Below are 19,309 nucleotides of genomic sequence, written 5' to 3'. Positions count from 1 at the left end.
AGTTGCTTACAGATCAGTGTAAAGATAAGGCATAAATATGTCTTAAAACATAAGGTAAAAAGCATTAGGGCCAAGAAAAGAAAACCAAATAAAATGCCAAGGGACTCAGGCAAAGAGATTCATTCAACAACCTGGTTCTGCTCCTTTATAAAAGTAGATAAAATACAAACTGAGCTTCAAATATCTAAAATAGCAGTTCTCCAATCTTTGTTCAAATAACTAGAAATTCTGAAATGCCTCTGTTTTATCACTTGACATCTTCTGCATTGAATTACACAGGAGATGTAATTTGTACTCATTTGTCATCAGGTCCCCTGGTGATTTAGTACAGAATAAAGTTTAAGCAGCATTGGACTATAAAGTCTGAGAAACACTGGACTCCACAGTGGAATCACTTGGGTAATAAATGCTTTAAAAAGAGTAAAGCCTGCACCCCACCTGTAAGACTCTGATTTCATTGGTCTCAGTGTGGCCAGGGCATGGTGAGGTGTCAACACTACCCAGGTGGTTCTAATTTACAGTCAGCTTGAGAACCACTGTTCTAACTCAGTCTCTAGTTCCTGATCTGTAAGAGTTACTGCCAGTATTCAATAAGACAATATTTATTAAGAACTTGACACAGGACTTAATACATAAAAAGTGCTCAAGAGTTATATTATAATAGTAGTTATTAAGCATTAATTAATGTCAGCTTGAATACAATTAATGACAGATGAATCGATGTTAATACAAAATTCTGCACTACACTGAATAGGGCTTCCACAGTTCTGAAAAGTAATAGATTAATGATTCCATATAAAGTGAGGCTCAGTGGCCCTCATCGTGGTTCTATACACTTTCTAGTAAGACCCTTTTATCATTTCCTTAAGCAAATTCTCTTGGTTAGAGTTCAAGAAGGACTCCCTTTTTGCTGACTTAAATCTAAAATAAGTAAAGTCATAGTAAGGATTGATTAAGGTCCCAGTCCTGGGAGGAGAAAGCCAGAGACCTGGGTCAGGTAAAACCAGAGAGGATCTCTTTACAGGCTTATATTGATGGAAAAAAAAAAAAAAGAGTGAGAGATGGACTCATATAAGGTATGAAATTCAGCAACATTTCTCATGAATGAGAATAGCCATAAAACACCCTGGGAAGCTCTACCAGCAATGTTTCTCAATAGTGTTATTATAGTAACTTTTTACCCTCCCTGGAGGAAACCCACACAATGTCTGCCTTTTTGCATAGGTGCCTTCAGCTTCACCACTGCCATCCGCCAAGCCCAAGCACAATACTGCTCCATCAAGGCCAATTTAGAGCCATCCCACTAACCCTAATAATATGGGCAAGACTCTTCGATGCATCTAGAGAGTGCATGATAGCCTTATGGTTGAAAGACGGACAGTTGTAGACAAAAAAGCTTAACTAAACTAGTCAAATTCAGCCTGGGCGTGGTGGCTCATGCCTGTAATCTCGGCATTTTGAGAAGCTGAGGTGGGTGGATCCCTCGAGCCCAGGAGTTCAAGACCAGCCTGCGCAATATGGCAAAATACCATCTCTACAAAAATATACAAAAATTAGCAGAGCATGGTGGTGCATGCCTATAGTCCCAGCTACTCAGGAGACTGAGGTGGGAGGATCACCTGAGTACCAGAGGTAGAGGATGCAGTGAGCCATGATTGTGCCTCTGCACTACACCCTGGACAACAGAGTGAGATCCTGTCTCAAAAAAGATAAATAAATGAAAAGTAAAATAAAATGGTCAAATTCAAGCAAAAGAATGTAAGATATTGTCTTACCTTAAGTTCTGGCAATCTCATTTCCAATCCCACAACCCCTCCCTCATTTATGTCTAATTACTCTGGCCTTCTCACTGGTCCTTAAAAACACCCAGTAAATTTCAACATTTTTCATTTCGTGTTCCTGCTACTTGAAATGTTCCTCCTAGGAAGAGAGGACTTGATTCCTTAATTCATTCAGCTCGTTATTCAAATGTACTAACTCAGAGAGGCCACAGTTGAACACTCCTACCTAATAGAACTCTCCATACCCTCCATTTTTTCTTCAAAGCACTTTTATTACCTGACCTTATATTAATATTTTATGTCTATTGTTTTGTTTACTGCCTGTCTCCCCCATTTGATTGTGAGAATATAACCAGTTTGTTCACTGTTGTCTTCCCAATGCCAAGGGCAATGCCTGGAATGTAATGGATGTTCAATAGATATTTCTTGACTGATTGACTACATAAATGAACAAATGGATGAATGAAATGGGAAATCTGACATAATAAAAATAAATGATAAATATATAAATAGAAATGCTTTTATATTATTTTTCATTTTAGTAACCAAAGGCCGTACAAGTAATAAGAATAAATGATTCTTATAAATTTTTCAGAGTTTCTTTGGTCCTGCACATTTTAATTATTAATAAGAATAAAACAAACTATGTTAACCTCCTCACAGAAGAGGTACAATGTTTTACACATTTTTCTTCATTTATGTTTGCTCCCTTGATATTATCAAAATATATTATTATTATTTTCATTCCTCACCTACTGGTATAATTATTCAAAGAAACATCTTTTAACCATATTTTTTTTTACCTTGGAACCAGGCAGTCAGCTCTCTGAAGAGTTGTGGCATCTAGTTCAAAAAGGGATGCAATGTCATTGCCATGCGGGACTGAAACCAAAGTATACATGATCTTCTCCCCTGCCTGGCGTTTTTTCTTTGAAGTTGGAGGGACTCCATCTCTCTGTTGAGGAAGTACAAGGTTATTTACGTTTATCACGTTTCTTGCTAAACTCTCCAATTAATCAGGTGATAAGGTTTAAATGTGCATGTTATTTCTTCCTTGGATTGGAGAGGTGTCTATTTCACATCATCCAGAAACACTAGCTCTAGCCCGACAGCCATTGAGGTAATTACTGTCAACAATGATGAGTCCCACACTCCTAGGGTGGGGTGGCTTGATCTGCCCACATCATTAAGGCACTAACGGTACCAATAGTTATGGACCCTTCCCTCGTTCTCTTAAACCTATTTACAAAGTAGTAATTTTGACCATTCCACAGTTAAAACAAACACAGAAAAGAACCCATTTGTTGAATCATCTAGATTTCTGAAGTTAAAGTAAGCATGGCAGTGTGCAGGAGTTCATACCTAACTCCTCAGGCATAATAATACTTGGAGAGGAGCAGAACCAACAGCAACATTCCCATTCACCACCTGCTTGCTCCCCTAGATTCAAGAACATACTATAATTGCATAAGAAATAAAATAAAAGGAGATCTCCACACACAGAAGCCTTCATAGTAATGTGAAACTTGGTCAATGCTTCCAGCACACCCTACCATTTTAAGCAGAAACCAACAAGAGATTAATGAGTATGTGTTTTTACTAGAACTTCCCCAAGTCCCAGTACCCCATGGAAGAACTGGTTGCATGAGAAACCAAAACAAGGGATGCAATATAAGCTTGGTAGTTAGTAGATAAAAATAGTGACTTACACATATTTATTAAAACAGGTGAAATTTGAAAATGAGAGTGGAAGAGAGAAAGACAGAAACACTGTCACTGCACTATCACAGGGAGGTGAATGAAACTGAGGGAAGGAAGGGATGCTCAAAAGGCAAATGCAAGCAGCCTATATCCATGGACAAGCGTTTCTTTAATGGCTGCTGCAACAACAAGATATTACCCCTGATCATCCCAGAACATTCACTTGGAGTCCCTACCCCCTCCCAGAGATTGTTAATATCATTTTACTTGGATCAAAAAGCCTTGCTTTTTGGCCTCTTCTGTAAATGGTGCACAAATGGTAGCACCGTTGAAATGGGAATGGGCAGAGGGAACTGCCAGGGTTCCTAAACAGGAGCAGGATTGTTATCTGCTAAAGCCCTCACAGCCTCGCAGCACCAGGTAGCTCCCGTCATCTTTGACTTCTGTGTCTTCCACAGAGACCAAAATTCAGAGTTAAATGAAAGCAGGGGTTCAGCAAACTCTCCACAAAGGGTGACCCTCATAACAGTAGTTTCCTATTTGTAAATATAAACTCTGTTTATTGACTAGAAAAGGGCACACTTAGCATACTCTACATCATAAGGGAGTATGGGCATGTAGGAAGGAAGAAAATGCAGAAACAGTTAGCAAATAATACTTCTGAATTTTTTTTTTAAGACAAGGTCTCACTCTGTTGCCCAGGCTGGAGTGCAGTGGCACAATCAAGGCTCACTATAGTCTCCCTCTCCAGGGCTCAAGAGATCCTCCCACCTCGGCCTCCAGGGTAGCTGGGACTACAGACGTGTGCCACCACACACCACATCAACAATTTTTATAATTGTTGTACTAACTGGACCTCAGTATGTTGCTGAGGCTGGTTTCGAACTCTTGAGCTCAAGCCATCCTCCCTGCTTGGCCTCCCAAAGGCTGGGATTACAGGCGTGGGCCACTGCACCTGGCTGATATTTCTGAATTTATACAAAGCTTCTCACAATACCAAAGCCATTCCTTTGGTTGTTCTCATTAATCCCACAACAAAAAATTTAAGAAAGAGAAAGGTAAGCATTATAATTTCCATTGAGCAAAGAGATGAGTGCAGTTACCTAAAAAAGATGAAAGACGAGGGAAGGGGAAAAAGAAAGGGGAGGAAGAAGGAGAAGCAGAGGAAGAAGAAGAAGGGAAAAGAGGGAAAGAAGGAAGGAGAGGAGGTGGGGAGAAAGGATAGAGAACAAGAGGGGAGCAGTAGATGGTGGTAATGAATGCTCAGCCCCAAATTCAACTGACCAGGGCCTGAATCCAAGCCAGAGGCCAGGCCTGAGGCCCTTAAATACTGTATGAGTCACTCGTCTAAGAGTAAATAAAAACTCATGGCTAAGACCCTCCCCCAAGTCTTCTGAAAAAGTTATCTTGGGTCTTGGGACCCACTTTCACGGTGATTTGCATGAAGGATGAGAAGCCTAAGAATTGGAGACAAAATATATGAGGGGGAAAACCACCCTCTCATCCCTCAAGAAGAAAGTCTAAATGTCTTTAAATAACTCAATAATGAGAGTAGTCTGTCCAGACAAATGAGTTCGAAGAGATGGCTGGCACAATGGCCTCAATAGCTTAGGATCATGGAATCTCTTCCCAAATAATCTCTAGTAGTAGTTAGCAGCTAACCTCTAGTGGCAGTTGGCAGCTACTCAAGTGAAATTCTATTGAAATTTACTCCCTGGGTTTTAATTAGTCTCTTTAAAACTTTAGACAGCACTTTGACAGTTTTATCCTGCATTGCAATTCCTACAATGGGTTGTGAGCAAGAGCCTTAAAAAAAAATAAAAAAAGGAGAGCGAGCTAGTTCGAATGGAAAGGTAGGAACAGGGGAAAAAGAAGAAAAAGGAAGTGAGTGTGGTACACTAGAAGAAAAACAGGAGTGTGCAAGAAAAATGGCCTGTGGTCCAGTGTTACTGCAGATTATTTTTATTGGCAGGGAAAAAAATGATATCTAAAAATATGTGTAGCTTACTGAGGAGTGAGTGCTATAAGTTAATACTATTAACCTATTTTTTAGATGAGAACACTGAGACTTTAGGGGCCAAGTTTGCATAATTCTCATGTGGTGGAGCTGAATAGCAAATCCAGCTCTAGATGACTCCACAGTCCTAACCTGTTAACTATTATGCTACAGAGAGACCTTGATAATCAAGAAGGCTCTCAGAAAACCGTCAACTAACAATCTGGAGAAGATAAACATAATGGACTCTACATGTTTGCCTTTTTTGCTCTACTTCTGTGACTGCCTGTTGCTGGGTTTTTTATTTATTTATTTATTTTTTATTTATTTTTTTGAGATGGAGTCTCACTCTGTTGCCCAGGCTGGAGTGCAGTGGTGCGATCTGGGCTCACTGCAAGCTCCGCCTCCCAGGTTCATGCCATTCTCCTGCCTCAGCCTCCTGAGTAGCTGGGACTACAGGTGCCCGCCACCACACCCGGCTAATTTTTTGTATTTTTAGTAGAGACGGGGTTTCACTGTGTTAGCCAAGATGGTCTCAATCTCCTGACCTCGTGATCCACCCGCCTTGGCCTCCCAAAGTGCTGGGATTACAGGTGTGAGCCACTGCGCCCAGCCTTGCTGGGTTTATTTTTTAAAAAACAAAAGAAAACAAGATGCCAAGAAAAGCCCAGGACCAGGTGGCTTCATAGTTGAATTCTACCAAACATTCAAAGAACACCAATCCTTCTTAAACTCTTCCAAAAAAAAAACAAATGGAAGTAGAGAAGATACTACCAAACTCATTTTATGAGGCCATCATTACCCTAATACCAAAGCCAAACAAAGACACCACAAGAAAAAATCTATAGGCCAATATCTCTGATTAATATAGATGCAAAAATTCTCACCAAAACACCAGCAAACCAAATTCAACAACAGATCAAAAAGTGTATACACCATGACTAAGTGGGATTTATTCCTAGGATACAAGGTTGGTTTAAACATATGCAAAACTATCAATGTGATATACCACATTAACAGAATAAAACATAAAAACCACATGATCATCTCAATCAATGCAGAGAAAGCACTTGACAAAGTTCAACATCTTTTCATGATTAAAAAAAAAACTCTCAACAAAATAGGTGTAGAAGGAAATTTCCTCAACATGATAAAGGCCATTTATGAAAAGTCCACAGCTGATATCATAGTCAATGGGGAAAACCTGAATGCTTTTCTTCCAAGACTTAGTACAAGGCAAGACTGCCCACTCTCACCATTTCTATTTAACATAGTACTGGAATTATTAGCAGGAGCACACAGACAAGAAAAAGAAATAAAAATTGGGAAAGAAGGAGCAAAATTATCCCTGTTTCAAGTGACATGATCTTATACGTAGAAATCCTAAAGACTCCACTAAAAACTATTAGAACTAATCAATAAATTTAGCAAAGCTGCAGGATACAAAATGCACATACAAAAATCAGTCACGTTTCTTTTCACCAATAAGAATCTATCTGAAAAGATAACAAGAAAACAATTCAATTTATAATAGCATCAAAGAGAATAAAATATTTAGGAATAAATTTAACCAAAGAAGTGAAAGCTCTGTACTCTGAAAACTGTAAAACACAGAGGAAAGAAATTGAAGAAGATACAAATCAATGGGAAGATATCTCATGTTCACAGATTGAAAGAATTAATATTATTAAAATGTCCATACTACCTAAAGCAATATACAGATTCAGTGCAATCCCTATCAAAATTCCAGTGGCATTTTCTATTGGAAATAGAAATAACAACCCTAAAATTTGTAGGGAACCACCAAAGACCCAGAGTCATCAAAACAATCTTGAAAAAGAAAAGCAAAGTTGGAGGCATCATACTTCCTGATTTCAAATTATATTACATAACAACATTAATCAAAACAGTATGTATTGGCATAAAAACAGATACATAGACCAATGGAATAGAATAGAAAGCCCAAAAATAAACCCAAGCATATACAATCAACTAATTTTTGACAAGGCCATCAAGAAGACACAATGGGAAAGAATAGCCTCTTCAATAAATTGTGCTTGGAAAATGAGATATCCACATGCAAAAAAAAAATGAAACTGGACCCTTATTGTACACCATACACAAAAATCAACTCCAAAGATCTGAACATAAGATCTGAAACCAAAAAACTCCTAGAAGAAAACACAGAAGCAAAGCTTCTTCATATTGATGTTGACAAGGATTTTTTGGCTATCTCACCAAAAGCACATGCAACAAAAGCAAAAATAAACAAAGTGCAACTACATCAGACTAAAAAGCTTCTACACAGCAAAGGAAACAATCACCAAAATGAAAAGGCAGCCAACGAGTTAAAAAAATACATTTGCAAAAGCCAGATAGAAGTTTAACATACAAAATATATAAGGAATTCACAAAACTCAGCCAAGAAACAAATAACTCAATTAAAAAATGGGCAAAGGACCTGAATAGACATTTCTCAAAAGGAGACATGCAAATAGCTAACAGGTATATGAAAAGGTGCCCAACAGCACTAATCATCAAGGAAATGCAATCAAAACCACAATGAGATGTTACCTCACACCTGTTAGAATGGCTACTTTCGAAAAGACAAGAGATAACAAGTGTTGAGGAAGGTGTGAAGAAAAGGAAACCCTTGTGCATTGTTGGTGGGACCGTAGATTGGCACAGCCGTTGTGGAAAACAACATGGAAGTTCCTAAAGAAATTAAAAATAGCACTACTATAAGCCCTAGCAGTACCTCTTCTGGGCATATTCCCAAAGGAAATGAAATACCACCTCATAAAGAAACATGCACTCTAACACTCATTGCAGCATTATTCGCTATAGCCAAGACATGGAAACAACCTAAATATCCAACAACAGATGAATAAAGAAATTTGTGATATATATAATATACATTTATATACAAAATATGATTCATCCTTGTAAAAGGAGATCCTGCCATTTGTGACAACATGGATGAAACTAGAGAACATTACGCTAAGTAAAATAAGCCATACACAGAAAGGAAAAAAAGCACATGCTCTCGCTTATATGTGGAATCTAAACAACAACAACAAAACAGAAAAAATAAAACAAAACACAATACGTAGAAATAAAGAGAACAGAATAGAATGATGATTACCAGGAGCAGGGGGAATGGAGAAATAGAGGTCACAGTGCACAAAGTCACATATCTGTAGGATGAATAAGGCTAGAGATCTAATGCACGGCATGCGGAGTATAGTTAATAATCGTGTATTCTATACTGGAAATTTGCTAAGAGAGTCAATTTTAGGTATTTTTATCACAAAAATAAAAGGTAACTATGTGACATGATGGATACGTTAATTTGCTTGACTAGAGTAACATTTTACTATACATATGTGTATCAAAACATCATGTTATATACCTTAACTATATACAGTTTTAAAATGAAAAAGAGGCCAGGCACAGTGGCTCATGCCTATAATCCTAGCACTTTGGGAGGCCAAGGCAGGTGGATCACCTGAGCTCAGGAGTTCAAGACCAGCCTGGGCAACATGGTGAAATCCCATCTCTACAAAAAATACAATAATTAGTTAGGCATGATGGCACACGCCTATGGTCTCAGCCACTCAGGAGCCTGTAGTGGGAGGATCACCTGAGCCCGGGAGGTCGAGGCCACAGTGAGCCAAGATTGCATCACTGCACTCCAGCCTGGGTGACAGAGCAAAACTGTCTCAAAAAGATAAAAAGGAGAAAAGAAAAAAAGAGAGGGAGGGAGGCAGGTGGGAAGGAAAGGGAAGGAAGGGAGGGAGGGAAGGATGGAGGGAAGGGCAAACTCAAAAGTGTGTTGGTTCATTGATCTACATCATGTAGCTCAACATGAAAATCTAGGTGTTATAATAAGATATGGATGGCAAAGACGCAGTTTTCCCTGAAGGCTCTGAAATCTGATGGTGACACTAAAGCCACACTGCTGTCCAACTGCAAACAGCTGACGCAAGAAGGCCTGAACAAGGTCTATGCAATCCTCTTTTACAGGGCCCAGTAGAAGACCATGTGCAAGTAGGAATTCCTTGTCAAGGTTAAAAACTGTAGTGACATCTGATACTCAAGAGGACAATGATTATGAAGAACACGGCATACAAAAGGAAGGAAGGAGGAGGTTTAGAAGAGGACGTGATAATTCTAAAAGAAAACAAAGGATGTTTGTTTTTAATGATATCCCCAGTAACATGAAAACTTGGGGAGAAATAGACCAGGAGAATTATAGTTACAAAGAAATATTGGAAAAGAGCTTTTTTTCCTGGATTTTGGAATCCTATTGTAGCCAAAAGAAAGAGCCACAAGCACACTGAGTGTTGTAAATACATGTAAGAGAAGACCGCCTCGGAATATAAGCACACAGAAGTCATGAACAAGATCAGTCAGTTATACAAATAACCTAAAGGATTTTTGTGACTACTATGGCAATGGGATTTGGGCACAAGTGGCTTAAGTGGAATATTGGGAAGGCACAAATAAAACATAATATTAACTAAGGAAGATAAAATGTTATCAGTCATATTGAACCATGTTTGAATAAAGGCTTATTAACAGAAGATCAGCATGTAACCCAAATAAATGGAGAATCAAACAGTTTCTCTCACCATTGCCTAGTGTAGAAGCAATAAATGGCTTGCCAGTCTTCTTGGAAAAATAGCATATCCTTAAAAGGAGTATGTGTCATCCAATTTCCTGAGTCTCCTGCACCCCAATATTCTAATTTAGCCTTTGATACATATTCTCCTTCAAGGAAAATGCACTAATTGAGCCAAATATTTAGGTCTATTTGTCAATTGAAAGTTGGCATTGTGGTTTATTCATCAGTCTTTTGTGAGTTTATTTAGAAGGAGTTAATCCTCCTGCATTTATCCCTCTTTTAAAATGCTAATGAAATAAGTTTTCTAGACTTATAAGAAAAGATCAGACCCAGGTTCCTACAGAATGCCCTCCTACCCTACACTCCTTGGTAATGTCTCCCTGTAAAGGCCCAACAAGAGTAGTCAGGGACCTCTCTATTTTGACATTCTCACACTGCAACAATTAGCCTGTCTTCCAAACACAGAAGAAACTCACCAGTTAGGGTTAATTAAAAGAGGTCACTCTGAATTACTCATACTGCTTAAGACCTGTGGTTTTATTTTAATTACATAGGATAAGTAGAATGCGCTATTCCACCCTTAAATAGTTCACTTAGGTTCTTGGAAAATAGCTTTAATGAAAAGAAAATCTCCATTTATAAAGAGCATATAACAATTGTTTATGTGTGAGTAAGAGCTTCAAGCATGTTTAGAAGTTTTTTAAAACAGTGCTGTAGCCTTAAGCATTTTGCTTTCATTCTTTTGTACTCTGTTAATCTGCTTAATAAACTCTCTTGGTAGACAGTCTGACAGTAAACTTCAAGCCCACTCCTTGGAATGTGCCCCTCAAGCCAGCCTCTAATGACATCTGAATAACGTGTGATAAGTATACAATTTTTAATGTATGATTCAAGCCTCAATATAGAAAAAAGTCAATATATCTTTATAACATGAAGACAATTCAGTTTAAAATTGTGTCCTTGTGGCTTTTGTTTATAAACTCACATTGATTTTTTTAAGAAAAAAGACACAGAAACACTAGTTCCCCACATCGAATCACAGAAGCGCAACGCCCTCTCTGTTGCAGCATGAAAATACATTAAGGTACGACAGAACTTAAACAGGTATTAAATTTAACCTCAGCTAGCTCTCCAAAACACTCTCAATTTAGGGTAACACAGGGCCTTGGAATGTTAACCTGGTCTACTGAGCTCTTAATCAAACGAGCATTTTTCACTCAGAAAGAAAGCCACATAGCCTCTCAAGTTGTACATGGAGAAAATGCCCCTATGAAAAGCCAGCTGAGTCAACTCAACTAATGGTTCTCCTTGCTTCTCCTGCCGTCCTGGGGCCTGCAGGCATCTGCACAGCAGTCAGCCCCTAGAACACCTTCTCTGCTGACTCATTCGTGAGTCATCGAATTTTTAGCACAGACATCACGTTGCAATTCTGTTGTTGGGAGCCAGAGACATTCTCTAAGAAACGTCTGCATTTGCAGAGTTGGTTCAGACCTGTGAGCGACCACAGCAGCATAACGATGTGCAGGCATGTGTGTTTTTGTTCACATCCTCCAGGGCTCTCACTACTGACTTTATGTAACCGCACACAACACTGCCATTTACAGCTGCAAATACTTCTCTTGCCGAGGTTCCTTAACAAACTGCTACTCTCCAATTAATTTCTGATAGAACCTTTGTTTCTGTGTTTTCCTTATCACCTTGTCACTGATGAATATATAGTAAAACAAGGAAATTCGGGGGTCAGAATCTGGTACTCAGGAAAATTTGAGGGTCTGTCAGAATCTGGTACACACCCCCCCCCCCCCCAAATTCTATGGACACAGGATTTTCAGTTATATTTCCACAAAGTTCCCTGGTTCCTGGAACATTTCTGTTGATGTATATAAATGCACATAGACCGGTGGTTCTCAACAGGGAATGATATTTGCCCCCAGGGGGCATTTGGCAATTTCTGGGCACATTGTTAGTTGCCACAATCAGGGGCCTGCTATTGGCACCTGGTGAGTAGAGGGTGTGGATGCTGCTAAACATCCTACAGGCAAAAGCCATCCCACCACAACAGAGAATTATCTGGCCCAATATGGCCAGAAACCCCAATATCTAAAACAGACATTCCCAAGAAAAATCAGATCACATTCCACATAAATATGGTAATGTTAAGATGGGTAGCGTTAATTCCAAAAAATTCCCCTTCAAAGAGCCATTTGAAAAGACGCAGCCTTTCGAGGAGAAGAAACTAATGACTGTCAGGTTCCCAGCTGGGCTTGACACGGTTCCAATGTTTACAGGGTCCCTGTGGATGCTGTACATTTGTAAGATTGGAAATAATAGACTCCTTTGTAGAATAAATACAGCAATTTGTGTCTTAATGGGAGCTCTGACACACACCGCCTCATTTCAGTGGCACCATGCATGAACCTTTGAAACTTCAAATACGGAAGGCAACATTTTGATAAATGTTTCTAAATTACAAAAAAAAAATATATTAACTGGGCATTACATAGACAACATCAGGAAAACTAGGAAAGAAAAAATTAGCATGGTCATAATAAAGTCAGTGTTACTGGAACCCAGATCTGAGGTGAAACAGTATTCTGCTTTGGGAAACTGACTGCATATTTCACAGGCTGGAGATAAACTCTAACAGCTCCTTTGTTTTCTTCTTTAGACAGAAAAATAATTATTGCTGTGTGGCAAATGGTCTATAAAATAGGAAGCCATATTGTTAGCTTTATGGCTCCACATTCTCAATTTTCTTTGCTCTCAAGCTAGGTATTCTGGAGAGGAAAAAAAATTAAATCAACTGTCTGCAGTTGGATGTCTCCCTGAGATGACAGATGAGACTCAGTCATAAACATCTACAGCAAAAGCAGACCCATCTGTGTTGAACGCAATTAAAGTACTGCCAGTAACAACGGCTTAAACAGAAGAGCACTCTTTCTCACCTTTAGAGGTCAATGAAGAAGTTGTTTTTTGGAATAAAAAGAAGAAAAACTATCAAGTCTAACTAAAAGCTTGATTAACAGAAAGAGTGAACTTCACCATGGATATATGATCATTTATACAGTTTGTGCTATTCCACAGAACCTCCATACCCTATGTAGTCAACCCTCGGTATCTGCAGAGGATTGGTTCCAGGACCCCCTGCAAATACAGAAATCTGCTCAAGTTTCTCATATAAAATTGCATAGTATTTGCATATAACCTATACATATCCTCCTATATGCTTTAAATCACCTGTAGATTAGACATAATATCTAATACAATCTAAGTGCCAGGTAAATACTTGTTATACTGTATTGTTTTTTAATTTGTATTATTATATTTTGGTGTTTTTGATCTGTGGATGTTTGAATACACAGATGCAAAACCACTGGATAGGGAGGAAGACTGTATTCTCCCACTCTGCTCAGGCCAAAATCATCAGCTGTATCACCGAATATTATGTAGTAGAAAGGAGATGCGCACAGAGATTTAATTAATTTGTACAATTTGAAATTTTGATATGATGCTCTTTTAATAGAAACAACTTACAAATTCAAAGAGTTTCCATCTGTCTGATCTTATTTTATCCTCATGGCATGCAGATGAAGTACATAAGATGAACATCTTCATCCCATTACACAGGTGGGGAAACTGAGTCTCAAGAAAGCTATCTCGCTTGTCCAAGGCCACACAAGTTAATGGTGGTGCTGGAACAAGACTCTCTTGGCCCTACACGATGCTGAAGAAGTCACACAGAATATTACAAAAATAAACCTTGTGAAAGAGAAAAGCAGCAGCCCCTGACATCCAGTAGGTGGTCTGGTCCTCTTAGCAAGGCCATGCTGTTCTCTGTTGAACAATTTCACAGAATGCCATCAGACAAGGCCACTCTGTGACTGTGATGGATCAAGACAAAACAAGACCATTCCCTAATCATGTCTAAACACAGACAAAATATGAATATTGTCCAAGCCACAAAAATGACTAAATATCCCTCTCCCCCAACTAATATGAGTGACTGTTGCTTCCTTAGAAGCCTGTCCTCCCTATAGGTAAAATTTATTAAGATACCAATTATAGAATTCCTCTTCCTGACAACATTCTCATCCACAGCAAAGCCTCACTTCCTTAAATCCTCCCCAAATCACCTTACACAAACACAAATCCTCTAGTAAGTTCTTTCTAACATGCTCTGAGATGCCCCACAGCTCCTCATGGCATGTTCCTTTCTCACTGCATAAGTAATAAACCCAACTTGTTCAACTACCCATGTGTTCCTGATGGTCTTTGGGTGGAGGCCATTGACAAGCTTATAGTAAGAACCAAAGAAGCCGTGATTCACACTTCGCTTTTTAAACCTGGTTACTGACAGCATTTTCCTAAATCATACAAAAGTAAGAACCCAACAATCCTGGGGCAGCCATGTGAAAACCAACAAGAGAAAAGCTCACCCAGTGCGCTAAAATTGAATTATAAATAGGAGATCCAATTAATCGAATAAACCTACCTCTATGTTTAGAGACATTTTGATATGTTAAAGGTTTCATTGGGCCAATTACCTGATACTTCACAGCTTTATTTCTATCGTAAGCCTGGCAGTCAGACAGAGAAGGGGGTCAAACAGGGTTGAATGAGGTACATAAATTCTGATTGGTTTCACCTCCCCCATGTCAATATCCTCACAAATCCTAAAGCTATGTATCAATGCAAAGATACTGGCCATGTTAATTAAACATTCCAATTCTTTCTGTCAAAGGGTAGAATTTTGAATGATGCAGTAATAATACCTACCAATTTCAAAAGGAATTGCTAAACTCCTAAGAAAATTGAATTACAGACCATATCTAGATTACATCAAAATATCTAGTTAAATTGCTTTTTAAAACTTTTTAAAAATCTAGCCCAACATCCAGAGATTTTGTCTGCATCACATCAAATTGTCCTGAATTTCTGAATTTTTGTTTGAATAAAGAAGCCATGTTGTCACCATGAAGCTTTCTTCTTTACAGATGGTTAAAAAGGCAGGGTAAATAATAATAAAGATTGTTATGAAAACTGGTGTTAAAATAAAATTGAGATGTTTTTTGAGTAGGACATGTTTGAATATCAGAAAAATCAGTCAGCTAGATGCTTCAAGTTCTCCAAAAATAAAACCCAAATTATTTTGAATCCAAAAGGAATGTCCTATTGTCCTATTTTAACATCACACCATAATTCCATCTCTCCTTAATTTCTGTGCATTTCCGGAAACTAAACCTAGACCCACCATATCTCTCAGATGCCAGCTGCCTTTAGCACTCCACCAACAATGGCCTCCAAGTTGCAGAACTCTTCCCAAGCACCCATAATTGAACATCTTCTCATAATCTAAGCCATATCATCTTTCACCTGTGACCCATAGGCTCTACTCAGAAAATCTCTCTGAGCCCCTAGTCTTCAAATTTGCTATTAAAATTCCAATCTATCCATATAAAATAATAACAATATGCTGAGATTTGTTGGAGAAAAGCCAATTCTACTCACCACATTTTTTCCTTCATTTTGGGCATCTCGATAATCAGGATTAAGCTAGAAAAACAAAGGAAAATTTAGTTTTTCATTGCTATGAAAAGCACACTAACAAGATCATTGATCTTCAATTCAATTAATTATTCTATCCTCAACTAAGTTTAATATAAAAAGATGCTAAGAAAGAAACTATTAGTAAATATGACCATTTAAAATACTACCATCAAACCCTAGTTGCAGGAGACAAAAGCTAACATGCCAAGTTCATTGCCTTGGTTTATATCAGAACTGTTGACATCTTTGAAGAAGTAAGACTTGACAATATCACCTTCTCTGGAAAAATATTCAATAGAGTTCACCATTTTACCCTCTGCAAAAACTGCCATTTACCAATAACTCAGACACAAATTAAAAAAAAAAAACCAGTGGGACATTGATGATTTGAGATCATGTTTTACATGTTATGTACACAAGGAAAAGAAAAACAAAACAGAGCAAAAAAGGACCTACGTATCAGATATGTGAGCAAATACATGAGGACTTCTGAAACAAACAAACACATGTCTTCGGGCTTGGAGAGTGGCATTTTGGGGCCAATCTGATGACAAAGATGAGTTCTGGATGTGCTGAGTACAGACCCTTGCATCATCTGGCTGGTTGAAACCCATGACTCCTCACTCCCACTTGTCCTTACAGTCTCAAAGCGATTCTTAGTTGTTCTGAAATAGTTGATCACTCGTAAAGCAATAGATGTATGAGGTGTGTTTCTTGAAACATCAAGTCGTCCAATTGAATTTAATCATTTTAATGTGAATCAACTGGTGTATACAATGCACAATCCCAGTAAAGTTATCATTTAAAATGTAAGGTTAGGAGTCTTTCTCATAATACCACTTATCTAGCAGCTCTGAGAATTGCCCCTTCCAACTTATCACTAAATACCAATGAGGGTTCTGAAAAAAACAAAAGCAAAGCAAAACGAAAGCAAAAAAAACTCCCAATCTCATTAAGAACTAAGGCTGAAAAAACCACCTAAATTCCAAATCTGCAGTGAACTGATGCTAATTATAAAGTAGATAGTTCTTGGGGACAGGCAGGTAATGACCCAGTTTTTATCACGTGGCAAACTTCAACGTCTCTTTAAGCTAGTGGCCACGTAAACAAAGATAAGAAGATACTGAGTCAGTTTGAACGCTGACATAGAAACCCAGAGAATTTACCGACCAAAAACCTATAGAGAAGAGTTTCTCTATCGCTGGCAAGCTGCCATGAAATTACACAGAAAACTGCTTCCCTAGTCTGCTACCTGTCTCTGTCTTTACATGACCAAACAGATGCTCAGAAAACAAGTGGGCAGAAAGTGGACGGAAAAGATGATGGCTAAGGCCTTTCTGAGAAGCATGGTGTGAAGAGAGAAAAGGAATGCCGTATGCTGGAATGACATTGCATGATGATGCAGAAATATAGCAAAGGGGTAAGAAACAGAAGAAACTGCCTTAGTTAAGCCCAGGTGCGTAGAGTCCATAGAATCCATAGAGTCGATGTCTGCTCAAATCTGGGAACTGCGCTGCAAATGCACCCATCAGCCAGCCCTGCAGCTGAACATTTAGAAAGAGGACTGAATTTTCATACTAGAGAATTTAAAAATGGAACAAAAGGACAATCCACTCAACCCTCTGGTTCTGCGCAGAGCTCACTCATCTGAGGATAACAAGGAAAGAAGAAAGGAAGGAAAAAACAAAATAGGACTGATGGAACACTGAGTTAGAACAAGGGAGATTCCTTCTCAGAGTCTTTCTCAACATTTCCTATGATATGATGCAAAATGAATTTTCAGGAAATGGTTTGGCATTCTCAGGAAAGTACAAGTAAACACGACCTCTACATAAAGGCAACGAAATAACATAAAGAGCTAAAATGATAGTATAGAAACAATATGTGGCCGGGTGTGGTGGCTCATGCACTTAATCCCAGCACTGTGGGAGGCCAAGGTGGGTGGATCACCTAAGATCAGGAGTTCGAGATCATCCTGGCCAACATGGTAAAACCCCGTCTCTACTAAAAATACAAAAATTAGCTGGGCATGGTGGCACGCACCTGTAATTCCAGCTACTTGGGAGGCTGAGCATGAGACTTGCTTGAACCCAGGAGGCAGAGGTTGCAGTGACTGCACTCCAACCTGGATGACGAAGTGAGACTCTGTCTCAAAATAATTATAATAATAATAATATATATAAATACTAAAATAATAATACAAATAATACAATATAAGAGAAGTTATGGAATTTCTTCATATTTCAATATACATGAAAACATAAATACAAAATTAAAGTCCACATTAGCACCAACAGCATAGTTACGGAAAATCAGCAATGCAGAGGATGAGCAGCTTAGCAGCTATCCCTCCATACAGAAGGAAGGCATCCAGAAATGATCATTAGAAAAAGAAAATGGTCACAGACAACCAGAGAAGAGACAACCAACTAATGAGGGACCAGAGCTCTCAAATGGAAGAGAGAATAAGTGGAACACAAGCAATAATCAAAGATAATAGAAGATAAAATTTTCCTCAGCTGAAGAAAGAATTGTGTATGCAGAGGTTACTCTATCCATTGAAATCAACCACAAAAGATTGACACATTCATTTGAAGATGATAAGGGGAAAAGGCAGAGAAAACAGTGGTAGGGATGTAAAACAGAGCCAGAAATTAGGCTAAGATTTTAAAAGCATGTCATGTAAGAGAAGAATGATAAACTAAATGGGGCATATTCTAACAATGGAGTACTACTCGGCAATGAACATGACGAGCTTCTCATGCAAGCGACAACCAAGAATGAATCTCAAAGACATTAAGTGGATGAAGGCACACACAAAACACAATGTACTGCATGATTCCATTTAAATGAAATAAATGAACAAACAAAACTACATTATGGTGAAACAAATCAGAAAATGAGTAGGAGTGTGAGGGAAGGGAGTATGGATGGAAAGCAGTACCCAGACCAAGAGTTTCATGACAGCAGCCTTTCAGTTTTCAGAACTGACACACAAGGAGGGTAAGAAGATACAGGTCACCTGTTAATGCTGGGACAGCCATTGAGGGGACTTGAGGCTGGCCTTTGTCTACAGAGACCCAGACTTTCCCTCAGATTCCTTAAGTTCCCTTGAATTATGAGTAACAGAATTAGTTCCAAAACGGGATTTAATCCTGCTTTTAGAATCCAAGAGTGAAAGGTAGAGAGCAAAGAGTGAGTTAACTGGCCTCCTTTCTTCTGATTAAAGAAACATATTTTCACTTGTTAGTAAAGAAAATCCTAGCACGGTGTCCAGAAGAAATTTATTCATCTCTTTTAGTCAAGTTTCACCATAGCTTTTTTAAAAATTTATTTGTCTTCTGCTTGAAAAATTTCAACTTTTCTTTTAAATTAAAAAAAATCCATACTAAAATTTTAGCTAAATTATATCCAAATGATATCCAACATGTTCGACCAAGGATGTACCTTATGGCCCAAGTTTTCACTCAATACACATTAGAATGGTTATTACAGACACTTGAAATTCAATGCTGGAAACCATGACATATCCCCCACTAAAACATGCACAAAAACAGGAATTAATGTACCTAAGTCAAACACAAAATAAAATAATTTATGCCCTCTGAAACTTAGATCATATATTCTACCCCAAAGACAATGTTACCTTCTACAATC

General features: G+C 38.4%; 1 protein-coding gene across 2 annotated transcripts in view; it reads right to left on the bottom strand.

Moving 5' to 3' along the window:
* Nucleotides 1-19,309, bottom strand: part of ITPR2 (inositol 1,4,5-trisphosphate receptor type 2) — a 499,301-nt gene that overhangs the window by 347,931 nt on the left and 132,061 nt on the right. For both annotated transcript variants that reach the window (XM_031000671.3, XM_055358014.1), the window contains 2 exons: nucleotides 15,614-15,658; nucleotides 2,585-2,736 (listed from right to left, as the gene is read on the bottom strand). In XM_031000671.3, the coding sequence (XP_030856531.1) occupies nucleotides 2,585-2,736; nucleotides 15,614-15,658 (197 nt within the window). The remainder of the gene's footprint in view (nucleotides 1-2,584; nucleotides 2,737-15,613; nucleotides 15,659-19,309) is intronic.

Source organism: Gorilla gorilla, chromosome 10, assembly GCF_029281585.2.
Source record: "Gorilla gorilla gorilla isolate KB3781 chromosome 10, NHGRI_mGorGor1-v2.1_pri, whole genome shotgun sequence".
Taxonomy (NCBI): domain Eukaryota; kingdom Metazoa; phylum Chordata; class Mammalia; order Primates; family Hominidae; genus Gorilla; species Gorilla gorilla.
The sequence above is the reverse complement of the archived record's forward strand: the minus strand, read 5'-3'. Positions and strand labels throughout refer to the sequence as shown.